This window comes from Gorilla gorilla, chromosome 15 (assembly GCF_029281585.2).
Source record: "Gorilla gorilla gorilla isolate KB3781 chromosome 15, NHGRI_mGorGor1-v2.1_pri, whole genome shotgun sequence".
Lineage (NCBI taxonomy): Eukaryota > Metazoa > Chordata > Mammalia > Primates > Hominidae > Gorilla > Gorilla gorilla.
This window is the reverse complement of record NC_073239.2, coordinates 34,773,740-34,786,004: the sequence shown is the minus strand read 5'-3', so window position 1 is coordinate 34,786,004 and position 12,265 is coordinate 34,773,740. Positions and strand designations below refer to the sequence as shown.

Sequence of the window (12,265 nt, the reverse complement as noted above, 5' to 3'; positions counted from 1 at the left end):
ATGTTGCCTCTAAATCAATAGAGAATGGAGAAATTCCTTTGCATTCTTTTAGTGCGGAGCAAAAGGCAGTATTCCAAGGCATCATGCATTCCTGTCTCTTTCACTTTGAACACACTGGGATTTGCAAACACCCAGCAACTTTGAGAGCCATTGAAATCATCCCAGCCTGAAAGTCAGCAGAAATTGCTCCTCATAGTTTATTTTGACCATGTTTTTCCTGCCCTGACTTTAAACTTCACTGTGATCCCACCTACTTTTGTCTTATGGAAACATGGATAAATCTGTTCTTTCCAGATGATCTTTGTTTTTACTCTTTTGGATTTTGGTTTGTTCTCATTTATATTTCTATTTTTTTAGTTAGGAAGAAATTTGGGAGATATGGGATGTGAGTATATAGCATTAGGAATCTAAAGTCCACACTCAAAGTCTATGTATTTACAAAATGTCAGCCATACTCATTCTACACAAAAAACAATCTGTATAGGCAGTAACAAATGAATCAAGAACCCAAGGAGAGAACTGGCCACATGCTCCTGGAATCAAAGAAAATAAGTATTCTGACTCTGTAAAAGATTCTCATTGGCCACAGAGAACCTGTCGAATTTCTCCTTTCTCTTGTTTTCAGAGATTGCTTGTTTGGTGTTGGCGTATTTCCTTCAGCCCCAGAGGTTTCTGTAGTTGCGTTTACCTTAGCTCTAGGGGCAAAGCCTTTCCATCCTGTGTTACACCTTGTCATTAGCCATATAGAGGCACTACTCCCATTTTAAGGGTCCCGTCTTTTACTCTATGGCCGCACAAGCATCGTCCAAGGGAAATATCTCTATCATCCTCCACCACCAACAAGGCAACTCTGAACCATCAAAAACTCATCCCGAGGCAGCTAGTCTGCGTCCAAGGATTCTCAGAAACACAACTTAATTCTGATATATTTTTAAAACCTGATTTCTCAATGAGGTAACGTATTACTCTATTTTTACATGACATCTTATTGCTAATGGACTCTAGGCCTAAAACACCGTCATAGACTTGGGCAGGAAGAAACACATGGTGTGGATGTTTTGATACATCTCAGAAATTAGGAGAAACACACTAATGAGCTCTCTCTGCTAAACTAGTCCTGCACTTGGCCTCCAGAGGGCGATGCTGCACACACTGGAGCTTTTGTTTCTGTTGAAGATCAATCCACTGCTCAGTTTCTTCTTCCTGCACCTTGTTGAGTTCTTTCCAGACAGAGACAAGTGACAAGAATTAGAGGTTTAAAAAGCAACCAGATTCATCTCAGCAGCTTTTGTAGTTTTAAATAAGCAAGGCGTTTCTCCAGCGAAACTTCCTCACACCTCTTGGTCTTGGTCTCTTCAGACACTTTCCTTCCTGTTCTCTGGAGATCTTGCAGAAAAGAGCCTGCGGTGTTTCCCTTGCTCAGCCATGCTCCTGGTGCTCATCCCACTGCTGGGGATACATTTTGTCCTGAGTGAGTAAAATTTCTTTATGGTCTCTAGTTCCACAGGTTCTGACTAGAAATGCTTGCTTTTTATACTGAGTCTGCACTGCTTTCACTGATAGTACATTGTTTTTCCAGGAACTGCCAGAGCCCAGTCAGTGACCCAGCCTGACATCCACATCACTGTCTCTGAAGGAGCCTCACTGGAGTTGAGATGTAACTATTCCTATGGGGCAACACCTTATCTCTTCTGGTATGTCCAGTCCCCCGGCCAAGGCCTCCAGCTGCTCCTGAAGTACTTTTCAGGAGACACTCTGGTTCAAGGCATTAAAGGCTTTGAGGCTGAATTTAAGAGGAGTCAATCTTCCTTCAACCTGAGGAAACTCTCTGTGCATTGGAGTGATGCTGCTGAGTACTTCTGTGCTGTGGGTGCCACAGTGCCTGGGTCTCCAGGGGGAGCTGAACACAAACTGCCTATGCTAGAGAAGTTTTCAGAGTTTCGGTATATCTTCCTGTGGCGTTTTCAAAGATCTCCTTTTTTATGATGGCGAATGAGGCAAAGAGGGCTAAGCCGACCCAGGCATTTCTATGTAATTCTGCAGTTCCTGTTATGCTCCATGTCCTGATAAATTTTGTTTCAGAAGCTTTTTGCTCATTGTAGAAACTATATAATAGGAAATAGTATTCTTGAATGATGGAAGAGATAGTATTCTTATAACAATCAAGTCCTCCATGACTTACCTTGATGTTGTCTGCATTAGGGGGTTGACTATGTGAGCTGTGACATGGCCTCAGAGAAAATTGGTTTTCATTTATAATTTCATCTGTCATCTAATCTGGAAAACAGAAGATGATTTTCTCGTGTTCTTACCTTGCAAATTTGTTTTCAAGTTGGTCATTCATAGGTTTTTTTTTTAGAGTTTCTTTTTTTGCCTCTAACTGTGGTATTTATGTGTCTAAATATTTTGTCTGAGTTTAAATAACTCTATTTAGGAAGAACTGTGAGAAGTTATTAGTCAACAATAAAAGAGTGATTAGAATCATGAAGGACTTAGAAAAATGTCAGGTGATGTTAGTTCCGACAACTATTTAAGAATAGTGCAGAAGAAAAATGAAGATTAAAAATTCATCAGTGTTTCTCCAAATACTTTTTCACCGTGAGAAAAGTAGTTTCCTATTCTTTTAGTGTCAGAAATGCTGCAAATCTGTATCAGAAATTTGTGGCTATAATCCCTTTCATTTTTCTTCTAGCTACTGGCATTTCTATTCATTGCTTTCGCCCTGTTGTTATATGATTTCAGCTATTGGAATATTAAAGATGGATTCTTATAACGTTTTGATAATCAATCATGTGATAAGTTTAGCAATGCCAAACTGTGCTGGAAACACTGATAAGAATTACAATGCATGGTAGAGGGTCACTGGACCCAGTATAAATTTATGACTTTCTTTTGTCTAGGATGGAAAGAACTGTTGAAGAAGCTTTTATACTTCTTGTTTGCTTGAAGCCTTGGAGGGTAGCAAGTAGTCTGGAGAAAAAGGAGAAGGAGGATGAATCTTTCCAGCTGCTACTTGGCTCATGCCATAATGTATTAGAGGGTAGGTACGTAGGAACCCTCAAATATAGAGAGAATAAGAAAATTGTGGCCAATGGTACACCTTAGCCAAATGGTGAACCAGCAGATCAGCAGTAGTTTTTAGGACCTGATGAGATGATTATATGGGATAGATGTATTTCAATGATTGCTGGATGGGTATAAGGAAGGTAAATGGAACATTAGAGATGTAAAATTATGAATAAGATATGTACTCGTGTAATGTCCCCTGCCTCAGTCCCTCCATTCTTTTCTATTTCTAAAGCACACTGTCTTCTACCTTTGATAAGATGGCTAACTTCAGGTGACTCACTGTTATCAGCTCAGCCACATTGCCCAAAGGGACTATGATGGGCACTTTATGCGAAATCTTAAAGGAGGTAGGAACATAGAATTGTTTTGTTGTTGTATGTGTTTCAAATGTATGTAGAAAGTTGTATATAGAAGTTGAATAGTCCAAGGGGTGGATTGATTTATTGACTCTCAGCTCCAAATTCACCCCTTGCCTCTTCCGTGAATGTGGATCTGTACCCTTCAACTATGTTCCTTGCCAGTTGGCATAACGTTATGCTTTGCCAGTAGATGATCAGGGAGAAAAGATTTTGATTTTTGCTTTCTGTGTGCACACGCCACAGGTTCCTGCAGCATGAGAGGCTTCTCCAGCGTCCGGCTCATGCAGTGCACCCACACCAGGTTCCTGCACTGCACAGTGGCCAGCAGTGTCCTCCAGCACTTCCATTTTTGTGTGGTACTGCAGAACACAGCCTGCAGTGAGACACCTTCCTGTATCCAGCTTTCCCCATATTCATCCCTAGATTCATGAATCGGCACCCTAGATTATGGTTTTCTGGTAAGTATGAGAGGGTGAATTTCTCTGTAGAAAATTCACAGCACAACAGTGACTTCTGTGTCATCTAGTGAGACACAGTTGTGCCTTTCCCAATAAGATCTGGGTCTCACCCCTGGGGGGTGGGGCTAGGGGTCCCTTCTTGGGGTGTTGTACCCAGCCCTAGGAGTAGGGACTGCACCTTATATCTGCTATTCCTACAAGAATAGGAATAGCAGAGTTTTCTTTTCTTTGTATTGCCTATTTCCTTGTTACTCTAAATCCTGTTATAATTAATAATTTTTTATATTAATATTAAATTTTCCTATAATTATAAAAAGCATTTTCTGTTCAAATTATTATACGGTCTATCTTTCCTGATTGGACCAGATTTATACATACACCAAGGATCTCAAGCCACTGAAGAGCATCTCCCCATCCACTGTCACCTGACAAATCTAGTTGCTTGCTTGTTTTATTTATTGCTCATTTGTTTTATTTATTTATGGTTTATTATTTTACCTATTTATTGTTTTACTTATATGATTACAAGAAACTTTATGCAATAAAGAATTACATTAAGAAGAATTTGGAAATATGTTTTTATATTAATGAAATTAATTTTGATTTTTCACATTTTGTGCATGTTTCACACAAAATTTTATTATACCATTGAGGCAAATTATAATCCCTTTTAAATGTATTTTAGCTTACAACACAAATTGTCTTTCATTCACTAATGAGACTGTGTCTGAAGATTTTAAATTCCAAGTCATTTTTCATTCATCTAACTCTCTTAATTATCCTTATTTTTGATTTCTTTAAAATGGAGGGAAAAGACCATGATAACTTTAAAAGAATCTGAAGACAGAATACTTCTAACACCCAGAAAGTTTTTGTGTGTGCTTTTCCAGTCAACCCACCTTCTGGAGGCAACAGATGTTCATATTTCTAGTATTACAGATACTTTAACCATTTTAAAACTTCGAATCAATGGGATTATTCAGTAGGTACTCTCTTCTGCCTGGTTTCTTTCACTCATCATGTTCTGGAGGTTAATCCGTGTTCATTACCGTAATTGTTGAGAAGTTTCCTATTATATGAATAAAGCACAATTTATTTATTCATTTGGCTGTGCACACCATTGGCTGATTACAGAATCTTTTAGGGATTAAAGCTTTGGTAGCATTCTTTTTTTTTTAAATTAGATTCAGGGGTTACATGAGCAAGTTTGTTACATGGGTTCATTGTGTGATGTTGAGGTTTGGGCTTCTAATGATCTTGTAGTGAACGTAGTACCCTATAGATAGTTTTGCAACACTTTACCCTCCCCTCTCTCCTCCCTTTTGGAATCCCCAGTGCTTATTGTTCTCATCTTTGTGTCCTTGTGTACTCAATGTTTAACTCCCACTTATAAGTGAGAACATTGTGTATTTGGTTTTCTGTTTCTGTGTTAATTCCCATAGGATAATGGCCTCCAGCTTCATCCATGTTGCTGCAAAGGACATGATCTCATTCTGTTTATGGCTGTGTAGTATTTTGTGGTGTACATATACCACATTTTCTTCATCCAGTCCACCACTGGTTGGAATTTGGTAGCATTTTTGGTGCAAGGTATAGGCTGTCCTAGATTTTTATATGCCGTTCAGGCAATGGTAGGGTGTGTCTCTAAAGTTCTGTAGTTGAAATCCATATCTTAAATACTTTTATTTAAAAACCAATTCCTAAATTTCATTATGCTATTTAACATGTCACTAATTTTTCTAATAAAAACCCAATATCTGATATTTCCTGTGCTACTTATAAAAGCTTCAGGTATTATTCAAGCTGTGGGTAGCTGAACTGTAGTTTCCTCTGTTGTGGCCTTACGTGTTGATAACAACAGTAGCTGACCGCCTTGGAGTTTGCTTTCTTCACTAAGTCAATTGACTCTCCTTAGAGTTGAGACTTAAGTTAACCAGCTCATGCTTGATATTCTGTGGTTTCTGTTGAAAAGATTTAATGTAAATTATATGTCCTAGCACTTTAGTATATTTATTCTTACTTGGTTATATATATATATATATATATATATATATATATATATATATATATAACAATATTTTGATAAGTGTTCCTGCAAATCCTGAAGATCTATAAGTCGTGTAATTATAATCCTTGCTCAACAGCCATTCCAGAGAACTCATTTAATATTTAGAGGCATTTTGCTATATACAGTACATATGAAAATATTTTAAAGCTTGTTAGGTAACTTATAAAGAAAATTTCACTGTTATTTAATATCACATATGCAGCACATCCAATACAAATTTCCAATCGTTTAAGCACAGTAATAAAGTTGTCAAGATAATTAGACCTCTGTACAGAATTCTCATGGGGATATCTAAGACAAGGGAGCACTTTTATTCAGGAAACAAGTGCACCAAAACATGAGTATAAAAGGTAGAATGTTAAGATGCTGAAGATACTTTATATGTATATTTATGACTTCAAGTTGCTCTGTGTGATATATTTCATATAACTGGATATTAAAAATTTACCTTCACTTTAATTTTCTAGAGCTGCCATAACAAATACCACAGACGGGGTGGCATAAACAACAGAACCTGTTTTTCTCTCAATTCTGGAGATAGAAATCCAAGATCAAGGCGTTGGCAGGGCAGGTTGTTATTGAGGCTTGCAGATGGTTGCCTTCTCACCGTGCCTTCGGGTGGTCTCTCCTCTCATGGTGCACATGTCTGTGTCTGGATTTCCTTTCTTACAAGAACACCAATTATGTTGAGTTAGAGCCCAGCTATATAACCTCATTTTACCTTAATGACCTCTTTAAAGATCCTGTTTTCAAATACAGTTTCATTCTGATGTACTGGGGATAAGGGCTTCAACATGTAAATTTCGGATGAGACACGGTTTATTCTGTGGCAACCCTCCAGGGAAATAAATATTAAATTCATAAAGAAGACGATTAAAGCCTCTCTTGACACAACACTTTGCTAATTGCTGGTGCACACAATGATCATATATAATTTTGATGATGAATTTTCCCTGCTTTCTTTTGTGATTCTAGGGCAATTAGAAATGTGCAATAACAGATGCAGATACTTCCTAAATATTTCAAATTGTAAAGGAAGTAGAGAGTACAATGATAAAAATGTAAAAGCTATTATTTAGACTTGCCTTCTTTCTCTCTGCTACATTAGGATATGGAATTTTCTCATGTTAGGTTTGTCCTTTTCTGCAGCTAAATCTTAATTTCTTTTTGGTTTTTCATCTCAGATAGTTTTCCTTTCTTTCTCTACTCTTTTCTGTACGAATGTTGAGTTTTTTCCTTGTCTTTTTTTTCCTCTCTCGTCTCTGATCTCAACTTTGCCAGAGCTATTTTAGCAGACTAACTTGCTATTCTTATCTTGCACTACTCTTTTACTACCTAATCAGCAGAAGTGACATTTAAAAGAAGCAAAAAGGATTGAAATTCTTTTGGAAGTTGTTTATGGCAGGTGCAGTGGGTTAAGTAGATGAGGGAGGGGTGCTATAGTCCTTGAACACAGAGACAGCAGGAAGAATCCCATCCTACATGCTCAGCTTTCTTGGGGGTTGTTGTCTGTTTTTTCAAGCAGTATGTAGCAAGATTTTTAATTTTGATTGAATCATAGTCTTTTTAAAAATATGTTTCGATTACTGATACATTTGGATTCATTTTAACGTTTTGGCTTTGCTCAGCATGCTCTTGATTTGTTTTTTCGTGTTTTAGTCTGTCTTCTGTTGCAGTGATAGTTTTCTTTTTTCTTTCTATTGTTTTAGAAAATGTAAATTGTATTTTTTCTTCCTAAAAGTATCCTTAAATTATATATGTATACATATATATAATTTTTAAATGCCCAAAGTTGTTATTATTTTTTCCTGAAGTTATTCCATAACATTTTTTCCTTGTATGTCCCCCTCCTTCTCCTTGGGTATATTTTTTTCTCCTTTTGACTTACTGTCTTTAGAATTACTTCTGTAGCTAATTGGAAGAAACTATACACATACTATATATATGAAGACAGTAATTTTAGAGTTTATCAAATTAGCCTATAAACTAGAGCTCCAATGCACACTAACAAAAGTAATAAAAAAGAAAACCATTCAACACAATAATGGGAACATGAATTCATTCCCTTCTTGCTCAGAGCCTTTGCCCGATCTTCCCTCTGCCCGGAGTGCTTTTCACCACTAGCCACACTGATGGTTCTTTCACTAGTTCCTAGTCTCTGCTCCTGAAGAAACATGAGCACATGTGAATAAAAACAGGAATTCTTTAAAAGCTTTATTGCCATTTTATATTTTATGGTTAAAAAACAACATTTTAAGTGTTGATCAATAGGAGAAAGGCTGTATAAACTGAAGTATATCCCTAATATGATGCAGTATAGCAGAAGGCCCCATATGAGTTAATACAATAAGACCTAAAGATTTATTATTGAGTTTATAAAGTGAGTTACAAAAAGGTATGCACAAGATGTATCATTTTTATTACATTTTAAACCTATAAATGAAATACCATATATTTCAGCTGTTTCATATATTTTGTATATGAATGTAGATAGCATCAACTCCAAATTGATTAGATGAAACAATAAGTGTAATAAGGGATGAAAGGACTAGAACTGGGAGTAGTGGTCAAAGGAGATTTTAGTCTATCTGGAATGCTGTGTTACTTTAAATTATTTCATATATTTGTGAATTCTTTCTAGTATTAAACCAAAAAAAGTCATAAAAGCCATCACAAAGGTTTATCTACATTTTTTTCTAGTCTACTCATAGAAAAAGGGAGAGAGGAGAAAATGATCACCTTCTTCACTAGGTTTTGTTCAGCCTTCCTAAGTATAAGTATTTTTTTCTGCCTCTGGGATCATACAGCTTCTAGTTTACACTCCTCTTAGGTTCCTACTATGTGATTTATATTATAGATATGTATTTTTGTCCACTCCAGTAGACTATAAAACTAGTGTTACATCTGCTTTTAAGTATTCTTAAAGCCTAATAAATTATTCACTTATAGTAAAACTTCAATACATGTTTTTGGACTTATTTTGAACTAAATTAAAGGAATTAAGTGAAGAGTACAAAAAGAGAATTGCCAAATTAAGATACTAATTTCCACGAAATGACATTTTAAAGTGGTAATTGGTTCATTCTTAATCCCCATCCAATCTAGGCAGTTGTATTGTTTTCTGACCACCTCCATTTCCTTCATAGGAAACAGTGAATGGGGCTGGGTTGTGTGACTGCTGAGGAATTAGTTGGTCAGTAGTGGTTTTTGTTGATGGTTTCAGTCCACTAGGGGGCACTCTAGGATTTCCAGAAATGAAGACTTTTTCTGATGGTCCCAAAGGTGGAACAATTAAAAGAGAAGACAAGGGGGCATGTGAGTCAGTCAAATCACAGATAACAAGGAATTGCAGTGGAATGGGGGGCAGTGTGTGTGTAAAGTTCATCTTAGGTTTCCAGCTCTGACATTCTATATAGAGCCTCAGAAAGCTGGAGTTCATAGGCCTATGAATCCATTGTGAGGATGATTCTATAAGCAGAGGTAAGGGAATTGGAGTTTTACTGGGAACTGGGGGGATGGACACTCAACAGAAAACATCTCTATTACATATTTTCAGTTTTTAAATTTTTATGACTAAAATTCCTGAAATTCACTGGCATGGAAATTATTCCAAAATACCCCTGATATCTGATTTCTTCATATATCTTCTCTGAGACTAAAAGGAACAAGAATAAGCAGAAAATAAGAAAATAGGAAGGAAATAAGGACCAAAACCAGAAAGAGAATAGAGAGAAGAATATTTAATTTGACCAGCAGTATGTGGCCTGATCGTAACAGCTGTGTGGGCCTGCAGGGTGTGTAGGGAAAGGGTTGGACAGAGTGGGAGAGGTAGAAATTAAATCAGGGTGGATATCATACACACATCCTATTTTTCTTTTAACCAAACAAACTCTAGTTGGAAACATTTTCTATGCAGACAATCTCCTGATTTCAAGAAATTGTATTTGTTTCTAAATCCACCATACATGCTACCAGAAAGTTTTCCTTATTAAAATTTTCATATAATTGAATTTTGCAATTTTCTGTCCAGCTATGTAATTTGGGCTTCCCATGATTCTTTAAGGCTCTACTTTCCCCAGCTGAGACACGGATTCTTCTCAGACGTATCATCCTCTTTCTTCACATACTATTCTATAATTTCTCTTATATAAAGTACTTTAAGGAAAAAAAACCCTGTAACTTCATACACTAGAAATATTGGCTCTTCCCCCCTTGCACTATTCACACCCAGAGTTTTGGAGAGATTACTGTGCAGTCTCAAAGGCCACTGCTGGTGGAGTTTCCTATTCAGATGAATGACAGAGCTCAGGTGTGATTGGTGCTCAGGGAGTCTGGTGCAAACTATTGACTGTAAGAACAAGTTTGTCTGGACCCAAGACTTGACCCCTTCCAGAGCAGGGGCAAAGGCACCCCAGCAACCAGACAAGGAGCCATGGAGAGGAGACTGAGAGCTCTCTTGGGGCTTTTGTGGGTCCAGGTTTGCTGTGAGTTGGGCCGTCCTAGATGGGGGCTGACAGAGGAAGGGAAGGAAGGGAGAGCTGACACAAATCTCCTGGACTGTCCTACAGCCTCATGAGTGTTTCTAGGGATATTTTACAGGTTTGGAAACTGCATCAGTGATTCCTTAGTGACCTAATACATATTTGCTTTTCTCTTTCCAAGCAGGGGTGAGACGAGTGAAGGTGGAGCAGAGTCCTTCAGTTCCGAGTCTCCAGGAGAGAACCAGCTCTACACTGAGATGCAGTTTTTCTACCTCTGTGAACAACATGCAGTGGTTGCAACAGAATCCTGGGTTGGCCTCATCAATCTGTTTTTCATGGCTTCATGGATGAAGCACAGTGGAAAGTTATGGTCAAAAAGAAACTCTGAGGAGCTCTGTGGTACCCTACACATCACAGCCGCCCACCTGAAAGACTCAGGCACATACTTCTGTGCAGTGGAGGCACAGTTCTCCCAGGAAATCTGCAGCCTGGATCCGAACTGCAGCTGGGCCTGCAGCCGCAATCCCTTCCGTGAGAGAGGCATGTTGCCCCCACAGTATCACTTGCACAGCTTCGGGTTTTCTGATTGACGTTGCACTTTTATCTCTGCTAAAATTAGACATTTCAGGATTGCCATTTAACTTTTTTGTCCTACCCTTTTGCTCTCAGAAATCTCTTTGCAGGAAAACGCTTTGATATGGGACCACTGGAGCAACTTTTAAAGATATCAGGACCCAATGTACTGTTAAAACAGATCCTCTAGCAAAGAGCATATAAATTACATATAAATTACTGTGATAAGAAAGGTTTGAAAAAATACATCCTGGTCAAGAAATAGCAAAGAGATGACTCAGTGTTTCATCTAAATGCACGTTGTTCACTTTTCTAGTAAAAGGGAAGAGAGCATGTGTGATGTATATTATATATATATTTTTTACTCCTGGAACCCATAAAAGATAAAATTTTAAAGCACATAACGTCATTGGGTGTCAGACATTCTCTGAATTTACATATATTATCTAGGTGCTGACAATACCTCTTTACTCTACACATGAATAAACTGAGGATTATAGGGCACACATGTCTTGCCTGAGCTCAGATGGTTATGAAACTAGCAATGAAGCTGGGCTGGGATTCTCCTTCTCGATGTATGAAAGCAGAGTGTGTACTCTAAGCTACACACTATAGAAGACTCTTGAGAATCACAAAATACCAATTATTTCAATTGATAAATTTGTGCAATGTGCTCACATACATCACTGGCTAATATATCCATTGGGATAATTTCTAAATTGCATCTAGTAAGAAAGAGTTCATTAAACTTTTCATTTTGTTACATTAAAATCCATTTGTCTTCCTTGCACTACTCATGATTTTGTAACATCATTCAAGGTCTGGAAAAGCGAGCAGAAACTTCTAGGGTTGCCCCCCAAAAACTTACCTGCTGTAGCCACAGTCCAAGACTTCGGAGAAGCAAAGCCAAAGTTTAAACCTAAATGTGGATCAGTTACAGCACATGTAGAATTTCAGCCTTACAAGGTCTGTTATGTGAACGTAAGAGAATGGACTAGGAAGGACTGGGGCCCTGAGAACCAAGATGAAGACAAGCTGGCGGTCTCCGGTGAAGCTGGGAGCAGGGCCAGCTTCCTGGGTATGTGATCTGTTGCAGCCCACAGGACCCTGGTTAATGCTCTGCTATCACTGCCTTGACTTTTTTTTTTTTAATTATACTTTAAGTTTTAGGGTACATGTGCACAATGTGCAGGTTAGTTACATATGTATACATGTGCCATGCTGGTGCGCTGCACCCACTAACTCGTCATCTAGCAT

The 12,265-nt window shown here is 37.8% G+C and overlaps 1 gene segment (V, D, J or C); it reads left to right on the top strand.

Moving 5' to 3' along the window:
* The first annotated feature begins 1,149 nt into the window (after nucleotides 1-1,149).
* On the top strand, nucleotides 1,150-11,775 carry LOC129526822 (T-cell receptor alpha chain V region PHDS58-like). The segment is given in 5 exon segments: nucleotides 1,150-1,471; nucleotides 1,580-1,694; nucleotides 2,901-3,040; nucleotides 3,672-3,886; nucleotides 10,620-11,775. Coding segments are annotated over 4 exon segments (489 nt in total).
* The last annotated feature ends 490 nt before the right edge of the window (nucleotides 11,776-12,265 follow it).